This window comes from Aquila chrysaetos, chromosome 10 (genome assembly GCF_900496995.4).
Source record: "Aquila chrysaetos chrysaetos chromosome 10, bAquChr1.4, whole genome shotgun sequence".
NCBI lineage: Eukaryota > Metazoa > Chordata > Aves > Accipitriformes > Accipitridae > Aquila > Aquila chrysaetos.
The window spans coordinates 18,380,864-18,398,655 of NC_044013.1; the positions used below are offsets into that span (position 1 = coordinate 18,380,864).

General features: G+C 36.4%; 1 protein-coding gene across 2 annotated transcripts in view; it reads right to left on the reverse strand.

The window, feature by feature from the left end:
* Nucleotides 1-17,792, reverse strand: part of FBXO36 (F-box protein 36) — a 32,246-nt gene that overhangs the window by 2,380 nt on the left and 12,074 nt on the right. For both annotated transcript variants that reach the window (XM_030027956.2, XM_030027957.2), the window contains 2 exons: nt 9,344-9,452; nt 3,052-3,224 (listed from right to left, as the gene is read on the reverse strand). In XM_030027956.2, coding sequence (XP_029883816.1) covers nt 3,052-3,224; nt 9,344-9,452 — 282 coding nt within the window. The remainder of the gene's footprint in view (nt 1-3,051; nt 3,225-9,343; nt 9,453-17,792) is intronic.

Sequence of the window (17,792 nt, forward strand, 5' to 3'; positions counted from 1 at the left end):
CTACTTAATTCACTGACTACAGCAAAGCTGTATCAGAGTATGTATGGTCCTATTTTTGTTGTTCTTGAATTGTGAGGCAGGCACACACAACATGCTAGCGCATTTTAGCAAAGGAAAAGCAGGGATTATTGGGGCAAAATTGCTGTGGAAGTCCTGAAATGAAAACATATGCATTTTAAAAATTTTCTTTAAATTTCCTCTTGCTCTCCGTCTGTCACCATTCTGCTGTTCCTATGAAAAATGGAGACCATTAAGTTAAAAATAGTGGAGACTGTTTTTTTGTATCATCTATCTGTATTTCCAAATGCAGTGTTCCATTAAAAAAAAAACCCAACATACAGAAAGAAAAAGAGATAATCACTGTCATTATTGTGGTTTTCTTTCCGCGCCAATGGCTTCTGAATTGCGTCCTAACAATTAGACCTTCACTTCTGTAAATCAGAGGCAAGAGCTGCCCGGCCGGCGGCGCGGAGCCGGCGCTCACCGCGGGCTTCCTTGGGAGCCTGGCTCCCTCTGGCGGGAGTAGCTCCCTTCAGCTCATAGAAAAAAGTATGTTTCTCTCTGCAGTTTAATTTTGACCGTTTTGGCTATCTAAAGACCTTGTACAAAATAAACTAAACGAATCCTATCCGGAGCTTGTGCTGGGAGACATCACAATCTAGCAGTTTGCTCAAAAAATGTTTGGAAAACTACACAGTGCTTGAACGGTGGAGGACTTCGGTACTTTGTTTCATTTGAGATGGAGTTTCTTTTACCATACTTAAAAATAGTACCTAGCAAAAATCTAAAATACTTTGAAACACATATTGAAAGCATCTGAATACTCTGGAGAGCAGGATTTATGCTCAGAACTACACAGTCAGAGAAATGCCATGCTTTGGGTAACAAATGGAGATACCTGTTTAGTTCAGCCTACGAGGATGCATGGCACGGGATGGACGTACAGAGCCTTTCACACTCTACTTTTCAGTCCTGAGTGCAGAGACTGTTCTATTTTTTCCTATTTGAAAACCTGAATATGCTATTTTATAATTCCAGAGAGAGCAGCATTCCAGCCTACATAGAAATTAGCCTGGAAATGAAAACTCATAGTATTGGGGCAAATTTTTAATTCTGTAAAAATACTGCTGAAATGAGAGAAAGACAGCATGGCATTACTAGTTGTAATAGGTTACTTCATTGTGACAAAATCATATCTTTATTATTATGCAACTTAATTCTTTCTAGGATTTCCTTAAATTCCAGAATATCCAAGGCTTTGTGTTAAACTAATGAAAAGTTTACTGCCCTCCACAGTATCTCATCCTACTGCACTCACACTCTGCAAATGACAGATGGATTCCAAATATACTAATAAATAATTTCCTGACCTCTCTTCTATCCATTCTCTTCCTCCCCTTTAGCTGTTTTTATTCTCTCATCCTCTACCGGTTGTTTCCCAGTCACAATATCAACTGTTTTATCTTCAAACTGAAATAAAGCCCAGAACTCAGCAAGCTTATCTACCTCCATCTGCCCTTCATTTCTAAATTCATGGCATGCTCTATTTTGCTATCTCGCCATTTTCTCCTGTGTTTTCTCCTATTTCTTGTGCTCTCTCTCTCTAAAGCATCTATAATGTCTTTGTAGCTACACTATAGGAACAGCAGTACAGCCATGTGCTCTTGAACTGTCAGTCGTCTTCCACAGGACTTTTCTTGAAATCTTGGGCCTCATAGCCTCAAAATAATACAAACCCTGTGAGTAATCTCATCCTGATGCAATATGGAGATGTACTCTGTACCAGAGACATGTCCTGTTCTGCAAACTAAAAGGTTAATCTGTCTCTCTGAAGTCTTTCAGAGAGTATCTAGCTGTCACATCAGACTCAAGATGACTAAACCTGTTTTTATCTTCCTTCTAAAGTCTCACCATTACTTATGTTTTCAGTAACTGTACAACCTATAACTTGACAGGCTTCATTCTAGGCTCCTACAGCACCCCTGGGGATAAGAATCAAGTTATTTTTCTCTTTAATATGTTTCTCTTCCTATTTTTCATAAGGTAAAGCCCTTTTCTCCCCCTACTTGAGTTACTGCAGCAGCCTTTTCTCAGGCTCTGACTGGGATAGAAAATGCAATTTTGACGCGTTCAGACCCACAAAAATAAGGTTCCTAGATCACAGCTCTGAACATACTATCTTTCCATCCCTCCAGTTACCTGACCCTGCACAGACCAGGAAGTTGGAATAGACGACCTCTGAAATGCTTTTCCAACACAGCCTAAGTTATCCTATGACTTTTCTTTTTGCACCAACAGATTTGCCCTCATTCTCCTGGGACTTCCAGGCTATCCCTCCCTACTTGTTACCCCTCATTCAGCACTGAGAGGCTACCCATAGCTCCAATCAGCTAATAGTGGCAACTGCTGTTACTCACTCTTTAAAGTTTCAATTCAACATGTTCATCCTATTTCCCATACTTTCCTGATAGTTGGAAAGAGCTTCCTAGCAAGCAAGCATAATGTCATCTCTTTCTCTTCCTGCATTTCTTACAGCTCCTTGCTGCAAGGTCTACAAAAATCTTGAAAAAAAATCTCTTCCCTTGTGTCTTGTCTTTTGTCAAAGACTTAAAATGTAAGCTCTCTAGGAAAGACAATGACTTTTTTGTGCGTTAATGAATCTAGCGTAAGGGGATCCTGGTGTGTGGTTGAAGTTTCTAGACATTACAATAATACAAATCATAATGCAAAGCATAGGTTTTACATTTCAAATACTTAATCCTGGAAGTAGTGCATAACACCCAACCATGGGTTACAATGGAATTATCTGGATCACTGTGTTTATTATATGCAACAAAAGTTTGCAGGATAAGCACAGTCTCTCTAACAGCCTTTCCAAGATCTAGCTTTTACTGCACCCATTCAGTTGTTTGTATACAGATGATTAATTTATTGTCTCAAACTTTAAGTAAAGCAGACAGATTGATGATTATATTAAACGTGAGATGAATCAAAACAAAAACGCTACACAGCTAAGCTATCAATTTTAAAATAGAAATTTTTTTTTCTTACCATTTCAAATCTGCGTGAAACTTGAGAAAGCCTGGCAATATCTTCAAGCTCCAGAAAGGAAATGATGTACAGGAGCAATGGGACAGGAAGCCATTCCAGGAAGTCATAGTTACCTCGGCACAGATTGAGGACATGTTCCAGAACCTTGGCACCAAACACTATAGCAATCTGAACTGTGATAAAAAAACCCAAAACCCAAGAGACAACAGATTTGTAAAAGCCTGAAGTTTCTTTCCAATAATCCCACATTATTCAGATACATCTTAAAAAAAAAAAAATCAGAAAAGTCAGCTCAAATTTTTAAAATATTTTCTAGAGAAAATAACATATCTTATCTTGAACATTAGTAATTTATAGTATTCAATTCATCTTAAGAGTTGCTAGTGTCATCCAGGAAGCCTACGTAGTAAAACAAGGCTTTAGTTAAAAAAAACTGTACATTGCTTAGTAGACAGCAAACTCTTGTCTCAGCTGAGGAACTGAAACTTGTCCAGATCCATTTTGTCCACCTTTCCACACACATATGTATTTCTTTACATAAAGACTGTGCTATTTACTCAGGATGTTAGTAAAATAACTGAAAAAAGTACTTCAGTTGTATGCTTTGAGGAAAATAATGATGGTTGTGACATTAAGAGTCCCTGTACTTCTGCTTCTTGTCTTATGTAGGTACAGTTAAACCATTAAAATGAAATTGAAGACAGTTTTCTTCTACAGTGACATGACATTTTTTGCCTCATTCACTTTGTGATCCAGTACAATGCCAAATTCTTTTCTATAGATCTGCTACTTAGTGAGCTACTCCCCATCCTGCATTCATACATTCATTATTTCTGTTTCAGTGTTCAACTTGGAACTTGGCCTTTTGAATTTAACACAGTTTCGTCAGATCATTTATCTATTTTATCAAATTGCTTCAATAAAAATACTAGTTCATTATAAAACAGGATCCTGAATTCAATTTGCTACACTTCTAATGAATGGTCAGTGGTAAATTTTGGAGCTGCATGTTGTTTCCTAAGGTGTGATGACATGAATGCAGTCATCCAGATTTGTAAATGACTTTTTTTTTTTAATTTTCATACAGGGACACAGGGATCAAAATTTAAATTTAAAGCAGAATTACTACTTTTTGTATTACGAAATTATTCTAATGCACCTGAAGTGTTTTTTTTTTGTTATTGTTGTTTTGGGGATTTTTTGTTTTGTTTTGTTAACCAACCAGAGTCTATCTTCTCATGTATGTTAGTCATAAAAGGAAAGAAAAACAGAATCATAGAAATTGAAACTATACTGACAATACCCAGTAAGTGCATCCAATTTTGATGCAGCAGTTTTCCTTCCAAAATATTTTATAAGATTAGTTACAAACCTCAAGCTTATGTGAATACATTTGAAAGAGCTTTCCAAATTACAAGATTTCACTGTTAAGATGTTAAGACTTTTTTCTTCTCTTTTTGTTCCAAATATTCCTGAGGTAATTATGTAGAAGGAAGCTACCACCTTATCTTCCTTCATGTCTTTGCATAGATGGCCCAATACTGTTCAAGCTTTCTTTTATGTTGCTATATCAAACTGCAAGCACCAACAGTTTGCTGTTAGCTCTCATTTGCTTTTTTGCTTTCCAAGCATCTCAGTTCTATATAGTTTGCAATTTTCCTCAAATTCCTTATACAAGTACAAAAACGATCTACACAGTCAACTAAAAATTGTCTGGCTGATCTAATTCAAGCTGATACATAAGAATGATCCAAATCTTTGCATACTAGGGATGACGATAATAATGCTTGTAGTGTGCATCTATTTCATGTTGAATGATTAAGCAGGCTACCGCATTAACATTTGCTGCTCCTTGAGATTTTCTTGAAAATTATCTATTTCTAGAAATAATGTGACCTTGTTTGGCTATTTTAAAATATATTTAGCTGTATTTATCTTGCTTTATAAAATGTATCTGCAGCTAATGATGAACTAACTGCGAAAGTATCTTAAACTTCAGGTTTTCTGTGAGATTTTCATCCTATGAGTGCTGGCTACTACTTGATGACTTGTACTATTTGTTCACTCATCCAAAAATGTGAATAGACCTCTATTCTCTTGCCCTACACTATCATCAATTAATTTTCCATCTTTGCAAAACCATAATGAAAATCTAGCCATATACAAAATCTTGCTCTTCCCTCTTGGCTCTATCAAGATTATGAACAGAAACTAATGATACCTTACTTCACTGTCCAAAAAGAAAAGAAAACATTTCAAAACAAACACGGATGTTTACAGCTGTATGATAGTTAATATAAATTTACTAAAATGTTAATGTTTATTATAAAATGTTTACTTCGTCAGTTTTCTGTTGGATGCTTCAAATGCCTGTATGGGATACTGACAAAATGTTTCTTTTGCAGGGGGACTATTCTTCCTATGCCCATTAGAAATAATTTAAGCACCTTTTTAAAAAAAAAAAAAATTAAAAAAAAAAAAACAAACAACCCAAATTTTCTCTAAAAATCTCCAACCATGTGAAAATAGATAAAATCTTAGGAATGGGAACTAGGAGATAACAACAGGAAATACTAATACTTAACAAAAGATAAACGTTTTGCTGGTAGGGGTGTACTACCATGGGTCTGGTGAGGAGTCTTGTATTTGAACCCTCATTTGGCAAAAAATTCAGTAAGGATAATGAGAATACTATTCCATTATATATATTTGTGGAGAATTATAGGAAGAAAAAAAATCTGTAATACTTAGGAGAACAGCAGCAAAGCTCCTTTTAACAGGAGGTGAGAAGGAGGTGTAAAAACATCTGATTGTGTGGAACAGCAAGAGCTATGGACAGAAATAATATCAATATAACAATACAACTTCTCACAAACATAGTAATTTATATTCGTAATACTTCTATTTATGTTAGCATTTTTCTGGAAACAAAATAATTTTATTTTAAAATTTTACTAAAAACCAGAGGGAAAACCCCATGTGGTTTCCTATGGGATAGGAAACCTCTGAAGCACCAATAACACTTTTCAAGAAAAAGCAGCCAGGTTTTATTTGTAACCTACTGGTTACACAGGATAACAGTAGAAAACTGCATGTTAACAATAATTTAACTATTTGAATCATTGTATCCAGGTAATGTAAAACAGATGTTTTATTGTGACATTATATTAATACCAAATGCCACAGGAAAATCTTACAGTGTAAGCAATGAGGAAAAAAACCAAGCTAAAGTCCTCACCAATATATATTCACATATCAAATCTACTTTTATGAGGTAAATAAAAATTTAATTTTAATTTTTTTTAAAAATAAAAAACTAAAACCTATTGCTAAAATTCAGCTATAAATTCTGTGTAATTCTTGGCAAAAATGTATAGAAGACTACTTCTTTGAAAGCTCAAGTTTATAAAAATTGATAATCAATTTTCTAAAATTAAAATGTGGTGCAACTATTTGCATCAACTAATGGAGTGATTATAAAGACGTACTGCAAAAAAGCGTAGCATATTTAAAGACTCCCTGAGCACTAGCCAAATTCAACAGGCAGTCCATTTTCTGCTGGTTCATGATACATTCGTTCCCCTTCTAGCAAAAACAAGTAGTACTAACTGAAATTAAAGATTTGTTTTGTTATGGACTGTGAGTGCTGACTGAAACTTTTTCCACTGTTTGTGCATATATCCAGTCACGTGAGCTCAGAATGTGCAGCTTTTCCATCAATGCAGCACTAACAGCAGTCACATGCAATCTCCCTACCCAACTGCCTAAGGAAGTGGTATTATTTCAAGCAAATTGACTTGAAATTGGTCAGTTGCAAAAGTTATAATGGGGATCAGAAACACAAACCTAAACATAGATATGCAGACCACATTAACTCACCAGGGCTAAAAATGTCTTAATTGTGCTGTTGGAAGTGGTAGATTTTAATAAGCAAAGCATAGGAAACACGTTGGTCTTATTTCAGACCCTAAATGAAGATAAAATCAAGTTTACTCTTGAAAACAGGTATATTGTCTTGAGGAAAGTTTTACCCTTGTATTGGGTTTGTGTGGCAAGGTTTCAGTAGCAGGGGGGTTACAGGGGTGGCTTCTGTGAGAAGCTGCTGGAAGCTTCCCCTATGTCCAACAGAGCCAATGCCAGCCGCCTCCAAGACGCCACCGGCCAAGGGCAAGCCCATCAGCGATAGTGGTAGCGCCTCTGGGATAACATATCTAAGAAGGGAAAAAAAGTTGCACAGAAACTGCAGCTGGAGAGAGGAGTGAGAACATGTGAGACAAACAACCCTGCAGACCCCAAGGTCAGTGAAGAAGGAGGGGGAGGAGGTGCTCCAGGCGCCGGAGCAGAGATTCCCCTGCAGCCCATGGGGAAGACCATGGTGAGGCAGGCTGTCCCCCTGCAGCCCAGGGAGGTCCACGGGGGAGCAGATGTCCACCTGCAGCCCGGGGAGGACCCCACGCCGGAGCAGGGGGATGCCCGAAGGAGGCTGGGACCCCGTGGGAAGCCCACACTGGAGCAGGCTCCTGGCAGGACCTGCGGCCCCGTGGAGAGAGGAGCCCACGCTGGAGCAGGTTTTCTGGCAGGACTTGTGACCCTGTGGGGGACCCACACTGGAGCAGTCTGTGCCTGAAGGACTGCAGCCTGTGGAAGGGACCCACGCTGGAGCAGTTCATGGAGGACTGCAGCCCACGGGAAGGACCCACGTTGGAGAAGTTCGTGAAGGACTCTCTCCCATGGGAGGGACCCCACACTGGAGCAGGGGAAGAGTGTGATGAGTCCTGCCCCTGAAGAGGATGAAGCGGCAGAGACAACGTGTGATGAACTGATCCCAACCCCCATTTCCCATCCCCCTGCGCTGCTGCAGGCGGGTAGGTAGAGAATCCGGGAGTGAAGCTGTGTCTGGGAAGAAAGAGGCATGGGGGGAAGGTGTTTTAAGATTTGGTTTTATTCCTCATTACCCTACTCTGGTTGATTGGCAATAAACTAAGTTAATTTTCCCCAAGTCGAGTCTGTTTTGCCCGTGACAGCAATTGGTTGAGTGATCTCTCCCTGTCCTTATCTTGACCCATGAGCCTTTTGTTATATTTTCTCTCCCCTGTCCAGCTGAGGCAGGGAGTGATAGAGTGGCTTTGGTGGGCACCTAGCCTCCAGCCAGGGTCAATCCACCACAACCCTCTCCCCTACCACCTGAGATTCATATACTTCTTGGTAAAGTGACCTCCTCTGCCTAGGTATAAAGAAGATGATGTCTACCAAAGCTGTTGATGAGGAAAACAGGACTTCATTTGGAAATGACATCTTCCAAGTTCATTATAAAAACAGGATAAATATGAAGTCACATCTGTAACTAATTTTTTTTATGTCTGTACCTAATCAGAATACAAGAGTGGCTTATTTAAAAAAAAAAATCTCACCAATGCGAGGCGTTTTGAGTGCTACCTAGTCTCTTGGGCTACAAAAGCCTCAGATCTCAATCCAGTCCCTGCAGGTGCAGTTATGAAGTTCTCCATTTTCAGACCACGTCATAGCTCAGACCTCAGCTATTCACTGCAGTTGCTGAATTAACGTGTCTTTGGCTTAGTATTTTCAGGAAACTCTTTCCTCTGAGCCATGACCAACCACATCTTGTGACACGACATCTCTTAAAACTAATCAATTACTGAGAACCAAGATTCTAAGAAGATGCAGAGCAATAACTACTCAGGACACATAGTCCCATGGAACTTTGGGAAAAAGCATAATTATTTCAGATGTTCTCAGTGGCCAGTCTACCAGGAACAGGTTGGAAGACAGCTCCATAAATCTACCTTTTGAGATTTATTTAGTGGTGTCTCCGCTGCCTTTCTTTTTCTGGCTGTATGCTCCTAAAGTCATATTGCACTTGTATAATCCCAAGTACCTGTTGCACTTGGCGTTACTTATGTTAAATCAGATTGGGAATCCAGGTAGCTTTTATGACATGGCCATAAAAACAAATGTGCTGGCACAGACCATTTTAAGGACTAAGTTATTAGCAATAAAAATACTGCTTTCTGGCCTATTTTTGTTCCTAATAACTCTGTCATTGATAGTTTCATTATAAGACAATGTTGCTGGGATTTATCCTATATTTACATTTACTGTCATGTCTTTTTGTTTTTCCAGTATTCATACATTAATTTATATTAATAAATTCATACAGAAAAGCCTGTTAGCCAAAGAAATTACATCTTTCATGAAAGTTACTACAGATCAATACTGCTAGATTATTATATTATATGGCACAGCAAATTTGTAATTATTATTATCATCTTACTATGAAGAGATGAATCATCCAAGAAATCCTCCTGGGATTCTTTAATTTCCCCAGGTCTTGATTCATGAAATTTATTCCTAAGCGAAATTTTCCACCACCTGAAAATTACCTACAATTGTGGAAGAAGAAAAAGAAAAAAGGAAGAAGAAATTAATATCAAGTACCATGAGATAAGTACATTGCTAAGATTCAGGACTCTGGTTGTGTAAATATTACTACATTCCCAAAACAAAGTTATCATAAGAGATCAGACCATGGTTGCATTACCAGTGGCCCTACAATATGCTTCAAAGGACAATAAACATCCCATAATGCACCTAGACAAGTGTGAAATGTTTTTACATACAAAGAAAACGTTCTCAACACATGTGCAAATTGTTCGTAGAAATTAACACACGTTTAATGACATCTCAACTTGCAAAACTATAAACATTCTCCTTTTGTTCTTCATTTAGTCACAAACACAATTCATCAGGCATTAAGTTATGTGGTTAAGTAGAAATACCCATTCAACTGCTCAGGCTTTCAAAAGTGGCAGTATTAGAAGTTGAACTGTCATTTTAACATTTTGTTAAAATCAAAACTAATAGGACAGTTCAAAGCTCAACACGTAGACTGTCTGAAAACTCTGGAAAAGGCTCTCCAGAAGTACACATTCAACCCACATTTTCAGAGTCAGAAAAAGAAAAGAAAGCCTGCATTACAAAGCATGCAAGTGAGACAAAAGATTAATATGAATAGTAAATTACGTAGCTATGAAATGATGGAGAACAAGTAGCCCTAGCTATCAGTAATTTTCCCAGAGTTCTCTTAAAACGTTACATATATGCTTGAATAGTGTGTCAGCTTTTAATATCGACTTCTGTTTTGTTGCTGTCACAGCTCAGTCTACAGGAGAGGAAAGTCGTAACCAGGCCTCTTCCTTCACACAAGTTGTTAGCAAAGATCACACTCCAAGCCAAAAGTAGGATTCAGTTGTTCTTGTGGGCAGGGTTAAAAAAAAAAATAATCTTTTAATCTTACTAATATTAATCTGTTTTATTTCCCTCCATTTCATTGAGCAAAGTGAGGATTTTACATTGTTATATGTATAGGTGGATTCCTGACACAGAGAGCGATAAAACTGACAAATGAGAATATTACTGAGGTGTACATTATAAACACTCATACATGTATATAAAGAATACATTCCATAGAGTCTTATTTTTTCTACTGGCATGTAGAAAAGCAAAATTAAAAGCAAGCTTTGAGTTAACTGTCAATAAGCAACAGAAGACTACTCACATATACTGACTGAAGAACACAGAGTTAAATTTACGATTACAAATCTTATATCTGACAACAGTGGTTTACATCTCTCAACATGAAATTTAACTTTAGATCTCTCTGGTATTTCAGTGTCAAAATGTAGATTTTAAAGTTGAGAAGAATTAAGTATTTGTAACTCCCAATGAGTTGCATTCACTTTCATAATTCAATTTCAAATTAAAGCTCAGATTCCAGACAATCTGCTAAGGCAGGCCCACACCAATCACTTCTGTATTTTTCGAGTCTTACTTGTATCCTGTTGATATCTCACATACAGTAACAGTAAATAAGTCTGAATAAAGGCTTAACATCTACAGTTCAATGTCAAATGTAGACAGCTAAAATTTATCATTTTGATGTTTACTGTGGCTAATGTATCATTATAGGGGGTAGTTGGGATGACTAAATAATTTCTGATAGCATACATACAAAATAGCTTCGATTAACTCTCAGACATATCCACAATACTCTGTAAAATAACCCTTATTATGTGAATAAAAGAAAAAACATCCTCCTCAGTTGCATAAGTTCATCCTATTTTATGACGACACACACTATCTTTATTCCTTTGCAGTGAAACAGTTGCCTCTTTGAGGGCAAAACCCCCCATTCATCTAATCTGCATTCTAGAATTTAATATATGAAAACTAAATTACATCACTGAAATATTTTATAATAGCAGAATTAACATTTCTGTAATGTACATGCACAGTATAGACCACCATGTTGCTAAAATAACACCACTTAATATACTAGTGGTAATATGAGGATTCAGTGCAAAAGAGATTATAAACCACTTGTCATCTGTTCCAGTGATGATCTCACTACCTGGGAAGGCTTTAAAACTAGTATGTTTGTAGCCCACCATGGTGACAATAGGACAGTGAATGCTGTACTGTACTTCCAAAAGCTCTTTTTATCTCTAGCAATGTAGGGAGAATCAGCACGTAAGGCTACTTCCATTCTTATTTGTGGAAAACATGAGGCAAGAATAAGGTCAGAACAAAACTGATATGCAAATGGAGAAAGAAAAGACATCCTTCTACATGTTCCTCAGCTTGCATACCCTTCAAAATGATATGCAAGAATACAGTGTATTATAGTGAAAAAAAATCATTGTTAAAGGAGAAAAGAAACCTGGTTAATATGCATATGTGTGTATAGACTCTTAAATAAGATTTTATCTTTATACAATCCAACCAACCCTAAAATGGAACACTAAGTCAATACTCTACAAATTAAATACTTCCGTCCTATTTTTAGAGCAATTACAGTAGATGTTTTAGTTATAAAAAGTTACTTTCTTGTAGTATTTTTGTACAATTATAAATTACAAAGTATTTTAATGCTAATTTTAAAAACTTCAAAAAATTACAGAAATACATATTTCAATAATCTCTCCTCTTCTTAACTGCTATACTACGAAGCACACTGCAACAGAACTATCTGCCAGAATGCGAAGATCAGGCCAACACGCAGAGGCACAGGGAAAGTAAAATATTCAAGTAATTTAATATAAACACCACTGCGTGTTTTCTAAACATTATTCTTTGATTTACAAACTGTCAATAGCACTATTCCATTTAAAAACTTCTGTATGTACAAATACCCAGGACAAACTACAGTTACCTCAGTAATTTGTTAGCACATTGTTATTTCAAAGAAAAATATTGCACAGATTTTGTAATACCTATACTTTTTGCATAGATTAAAAAGATGAAGAATGGAAAGTATTATAAGTGCATCCTGGTTACCATGGACACATTTCATTCTCGATGTTATTTGGAGGTACAAGTGTTAAAGCAATTCACTACCACATTGCTTACTCCATTGGCATTTCTTCATGAAAGAAGAGAGAAGAGGAAAGGATGAGCAGAACCTAATCGAAACAGCAGCAACCAGCCAAGGTTTGGATAAAAAGTCATAACAAATTTTAAAACAAATAAACCAACTAAAATATTTAAGTGAAAATTAGCAACAAATAAACTATTTAGGAAGTATCTATTGTCAAAATTAATCTGGACTGTAGATTACCAGAAGCATAGTACTATTCAGTACTACTCACATTGTATGACAAAATAATATTTGAAGTTTGTCATATGGTGAGCCATCTTTTAAGGATGCTGGGCTCAACCTTCCCTTAATCTATTTCGGAAGTTATAGAACGAGTAGACAAGTCTCACATGACAGACTCATACTGTATAATGAGAAACCTCTGGGGGAAGCTGAAGAAAGACGGTGTGAATTGTGAAGCCCTGTTATAATGGCTGTTTCCTTCTCCAATACACATTTTTAGGATTTCAAATTTCTCCAGACTTGGCTTTCTGCTTTGCTTAAAACTAGTAACTCAAAATACAATTTCTCAGATTACAGGTTATTTGGAGATTAATTTTCCCTATTTTCTCTCAAGTTGTTCTACTTTAAATAGTTAAACATTCATTGGAGGAGGAAGGTGATGCCGGAATCTAGAAAACAGTGCTTGCTGAGATTTAGGAGATCTAGATTCAAATATTTTCCTCTGTCCCAGGTGAATGGCCTAAATCCCCAGTCTTTCTTTTTGGCCTTGGATTTGTCACTGCAGTCCAAGCTCTCACTCTCCTGTGCAGTGAAGAAGCCATTATGCCTTCTACTGAAAACAACAGTGACATTCTCAGTTAGTCTTAGAGACTTTACCTGTACTAAACCCCTTCTCCCAGGCTGTTTTATCCCATATTCTATTACTTTTCCACAGATTAAAAAAAAAAAAAAAAAAAAAGAAAAAATCTCTGCTTTTGGCTGGGTTTTGTGGATTGGAGGAGACTATAAAAATTTATGTTGCCTTACTATTTGATTTTGAAATTAGAGTATTCAAATGCTCCTGTCCCTCATTTTATCTCATTTTCTCTTGCAGATTATTGTTGCATTTTTGCTGCAATATCAAATAAATTATTATTTTTGAAGCATTCAATTTTCATGCACCTCAGTATAGAAATCACCCATTTCACCCTCACATAAATCATTACAAAATAAAAGTGGAATAAATATCAACGTTACTGAAACATCTTCAAGGAGATAGCTTTAAAAATATTTTATAGTTATGATCTGTATACCTAAATATCTTTCAGTTAATTGATCGCTTGAAGCCAGTATCAGCTAATCTCTTACCTGAGTTTGTAAACCTAAGCTGAATTTCCAAGCCATGAAGTCACTCTCACTAGATATATAATTTTTTTTAAATTCTGAAATTAATTAGCAGTGAAAACTACCAGCTTACCTGCTTCCTTCACCTTTCCAGTCCCTGTTAGTATAGATGCAATTTTACTTATGAAAAAGCACTCCTCCTGTCATAGCTTTTTCTACTCTTATTCTAACATAGCCATATCTAATTGAGAAGCTGATACTATAGTACTGTAAAGCTTTTTAAACAGTTGCAGCTACATCCACACTACAGCTTTGACTGCATAAGTAATAAAGGAAAATTTGAATAGGACAATAGAAATCTTTAGGTTTAGACAGAGCTATGCTTATTTTGCAAGTGAATGAAGCTTAGGCTTCTAGGTCACTTTAAAAAATGCAAAATAGGTACCTTAAAAATTTACTCACTTTTCACCAAGATGAGGCAACCATGTACTATATCCAAACTATGGAACCAAGTAGCACCAACAATGCACAGGTATTTGCAAAAGAACTAAAATAAAATGTTAAATAAATATATAAAGAGCTAGACTGAGGCTATCCTTATGCATTGACATTGATGCAGCTAAAGCAAATGCTATTTTGATCCCTCTGGGATAAGCTGTTGAAGAACGGTAAGACAAATGAGCAGTTTCATGCAAGGCTACTAATGGCATATTGTGATTAACTTAAAAGCAAGAATGCAGATCTTGTGGAACTGAAGAATCTGTTAAGTCTCCTTTTTTTCTCCTGCCCCCAAAACCAACTGGATTCTTGGCAATGAAAAGACACCTTTGTTTCAATAAATATTCTCACTGTGCCTTCACACAGCATAACAAGCAACATATAGGTATCTCACAAGATGTTGTGAAACAGTTAAAGAAAATGGCACTCTCATGTTTAAGTTCATTAATGATGGCTACACAAAAATTAAAAAGCTCTTTCATATCCACTGCTTGCAATAAGCTTTTTTTTGCAGCAGGACCTAAGCCCTGCAATCAGAGAGGCATCTTTTGCCAGTTTTATGAAATTCCATCAGCATCTCAATCTGTTAACACTGAGGTTTCTCTCTTGTGGCCTACTAGATTTTTCAGAGCCTTGCTATCATGTTGTATGGAGCTTTTTGGCAAATACGATCACCTGAGGACACTTACCTGAAAATCCAAACTTTTGCCCAACCCTATAATATGTATGGAAATAAGGTGAATGTTCAGCTGGCTATTTCAGTCCTTTGTAAATATAAAAATATGGATAAGAGCCAGCAGAGGATGAGGATGGATGGCCTACTGTACACCATCATTATCTCACAGCATTGAGCTTGACCTAGAGTATAAAAAGAAGAATTCATAAGGAATTCACTATCCGTCAGGACAAACGGTTATTTCCAGCTTCCTTATTCCATTTAAGAGTGAGATTTAAAAAACAAAACCCAAAAAACCCTCTTAATATATGTTTTTAAGTCTGCCTTATTTTGGAGATTTTGGGTTGCTGTAATAAACATCAGAGCTGAAAAGCAGTTGTAATCACTCATTGCTATTGAAGATGGGTATCTTCCATCTTTATCTTCTAAGCAACAACAGAAAAACAGCTTAATTTTATAACTGGGCTTTAAGATCATAAACATGAATAGCTTAATAGAAGACAAAATGCTTCAAAACTACTGCTAAAATACTTACCTAAACATTTTATCTAAAGTGAAAAATACTGTTTGCACTAAACTCTTAGCTCCACATCATACAACTTCACCAGTACTATCTTGAAAGTGATTAAGGCTCCTATCCGATTAAATAATTTGTTCATTTACCAATGAAAAACAGAATAATAGAAGACTCCTTATAACACATTGTGTCTTTAGATCCATCTCCTTAACCTGATCATTCTGCTATTACAGAGTTTAAAAGATGAGTTATGTTTTAACGGACATACTGGTGAGTCTTGTAAGATGTTCAGAGAAAAAACAATACTGTATGAGACAGGTAGAAGGACACTATTAAGAAGTGTAAATCAATACAGTAATATTTAACTCTGCTTCTCCCAATGGATATTGCTGTGCAAATAGTTGTAACTGAAGAGGATAAAATACAGTACATTAAACAACCTAACCAGCAAGACCATTCTCCCTCCCAATTACACCACACCAATAGAAAGATTTAATATGTTCACCAATTAAAGTAAGTCTCCAACTGTGCTAGGCTAGTGAGCCCGCAAGCTTTTATTGCTGCTATACAGTCGCTTCTTAAATATTCTTTTACTTTCTGACCAGCTACTCAGGGACAATGTTCCACCTGTCCTCTCACTAATTAAGTAGTATCAGCACTGTTACTTGTATATATTTGTGCCTCCCACCATTTAAAAAAAAAAAATCAGCACTCTAAAGTTTTAGATAGTAATCAGTAAAGACAAGTGTACATAAATATTTGCATAAGAAAAGTAGTTCTTGTAAGGTAGCAGCAATTTGAAGAGAAGACTGGTTTATCTGGATTAAATGACCATCTTCACAGTTCACCATTATTTCTTCTTGATATACTGAAATTCACATGTAATAAAACTCCTCAGTTTATTGAAGCATATAGAATACATTTGAATTAAAATCAGAACATTTATAATGCACTTAAGACCTACTTAAATTACTTTTAGAGTAAATCACATGGCAGTGAGGAATAGTCACACAATGCTGTTAAGGTACAACACATGAACTGCAGACCTGCACGTTTCTTTGGAAAGACCTAGAAAATAATAATGCCTCTTTAGCCTTTACAGCTTGCAGAACGTAACAAACTAACTGTGCTACTTCCATTGCAACTGTTTTCTTTAACAAACATCCAGTGGTCATAATTACAAACTCCACAAACTACGTCATAACTACTACAATATATAGCACATTTCCTACAGTCTTGGAGAAAGATGGATTCAGGAAGGATTGTGTGATTTGAAGTTTTTAATCATACAGAGAGATGGAAGCACAGAAGTAAACAGAGTTGATTGTTATGATTGCTTTGACTTCTTTTTTCTTTCTTTTTTTTTTTTTTTTAAATAAAGACTTTATTTTTCTGCTTGATTTAGAACATTTGCAATTAAAGCTGTTACTTTCCTATGATTGGCCAAAGGAGATTATTTTGAGAGTCTTGATTTGGTTAATATGCAAGAATGTAAACAATGTTTGTTAGCAAATGCAGCCTGGCAGAATGAACTACACTGGTTTCGAGGAGGGTGAGGGGGTGTGTGTGTGAAATAATACTTGTGTACCTCAAAATTGCTGGCAGGTTTTGACCTGCTCCATTGGATATGAAGGCAAAATGGACTATTAACAGGGTGCAGTTAACGAAGCCTTCATTTATTTAGGGTTCTCAGAAGTCTTTGAAGGAAAACTTTCTAGGAGTAAGAACAAAAACTGAACCATATCTGGGTGCAACAGTGCAAGAGTTCAAACTGCAATTAAACTAAACCCATGCACTGATGCCGTTCCACATTTCAGGCATGCACAGTATGAAATCAAATAGGTACTAGCTGCTGCCTGTTATGTCTGTGAAATTGGATGCTTTCTGCTCTTCTGGCAAATTATTACCTTTTTTCCAAATTTAAAGTAGGACTTGCGACACCCATGCTTCATTTGAAAATTGCTACAAAATTCTATGTTTGCATTTGCTATAGTACAGGAAGTTACACAAATTACTATTTTGTCTACACTGATAGGATCACATCTGTACAGAATAGTAATTTCCTTCTTGTTTGCACTCATGAGGAAAAAAAAAATTAGATGTCTCTGGCATTTATTAGACATAGTCCATTTTTCAATCTTTCTATGGGATGTCCAGTTCAGATATACCAAAGAGTCTGAAGTGCCAAACTTAATATGCTGTGCTAAAGAAACTGTTCTACAAGAAAAATAAAAAGTTCTCTCAGAGCATCAGGTTGAAATTTCAGACAACAGTGTGTACTTGCAAGTTTGTACAGATTCTTCTCAGGATCACAATAGCCATCATGCAAG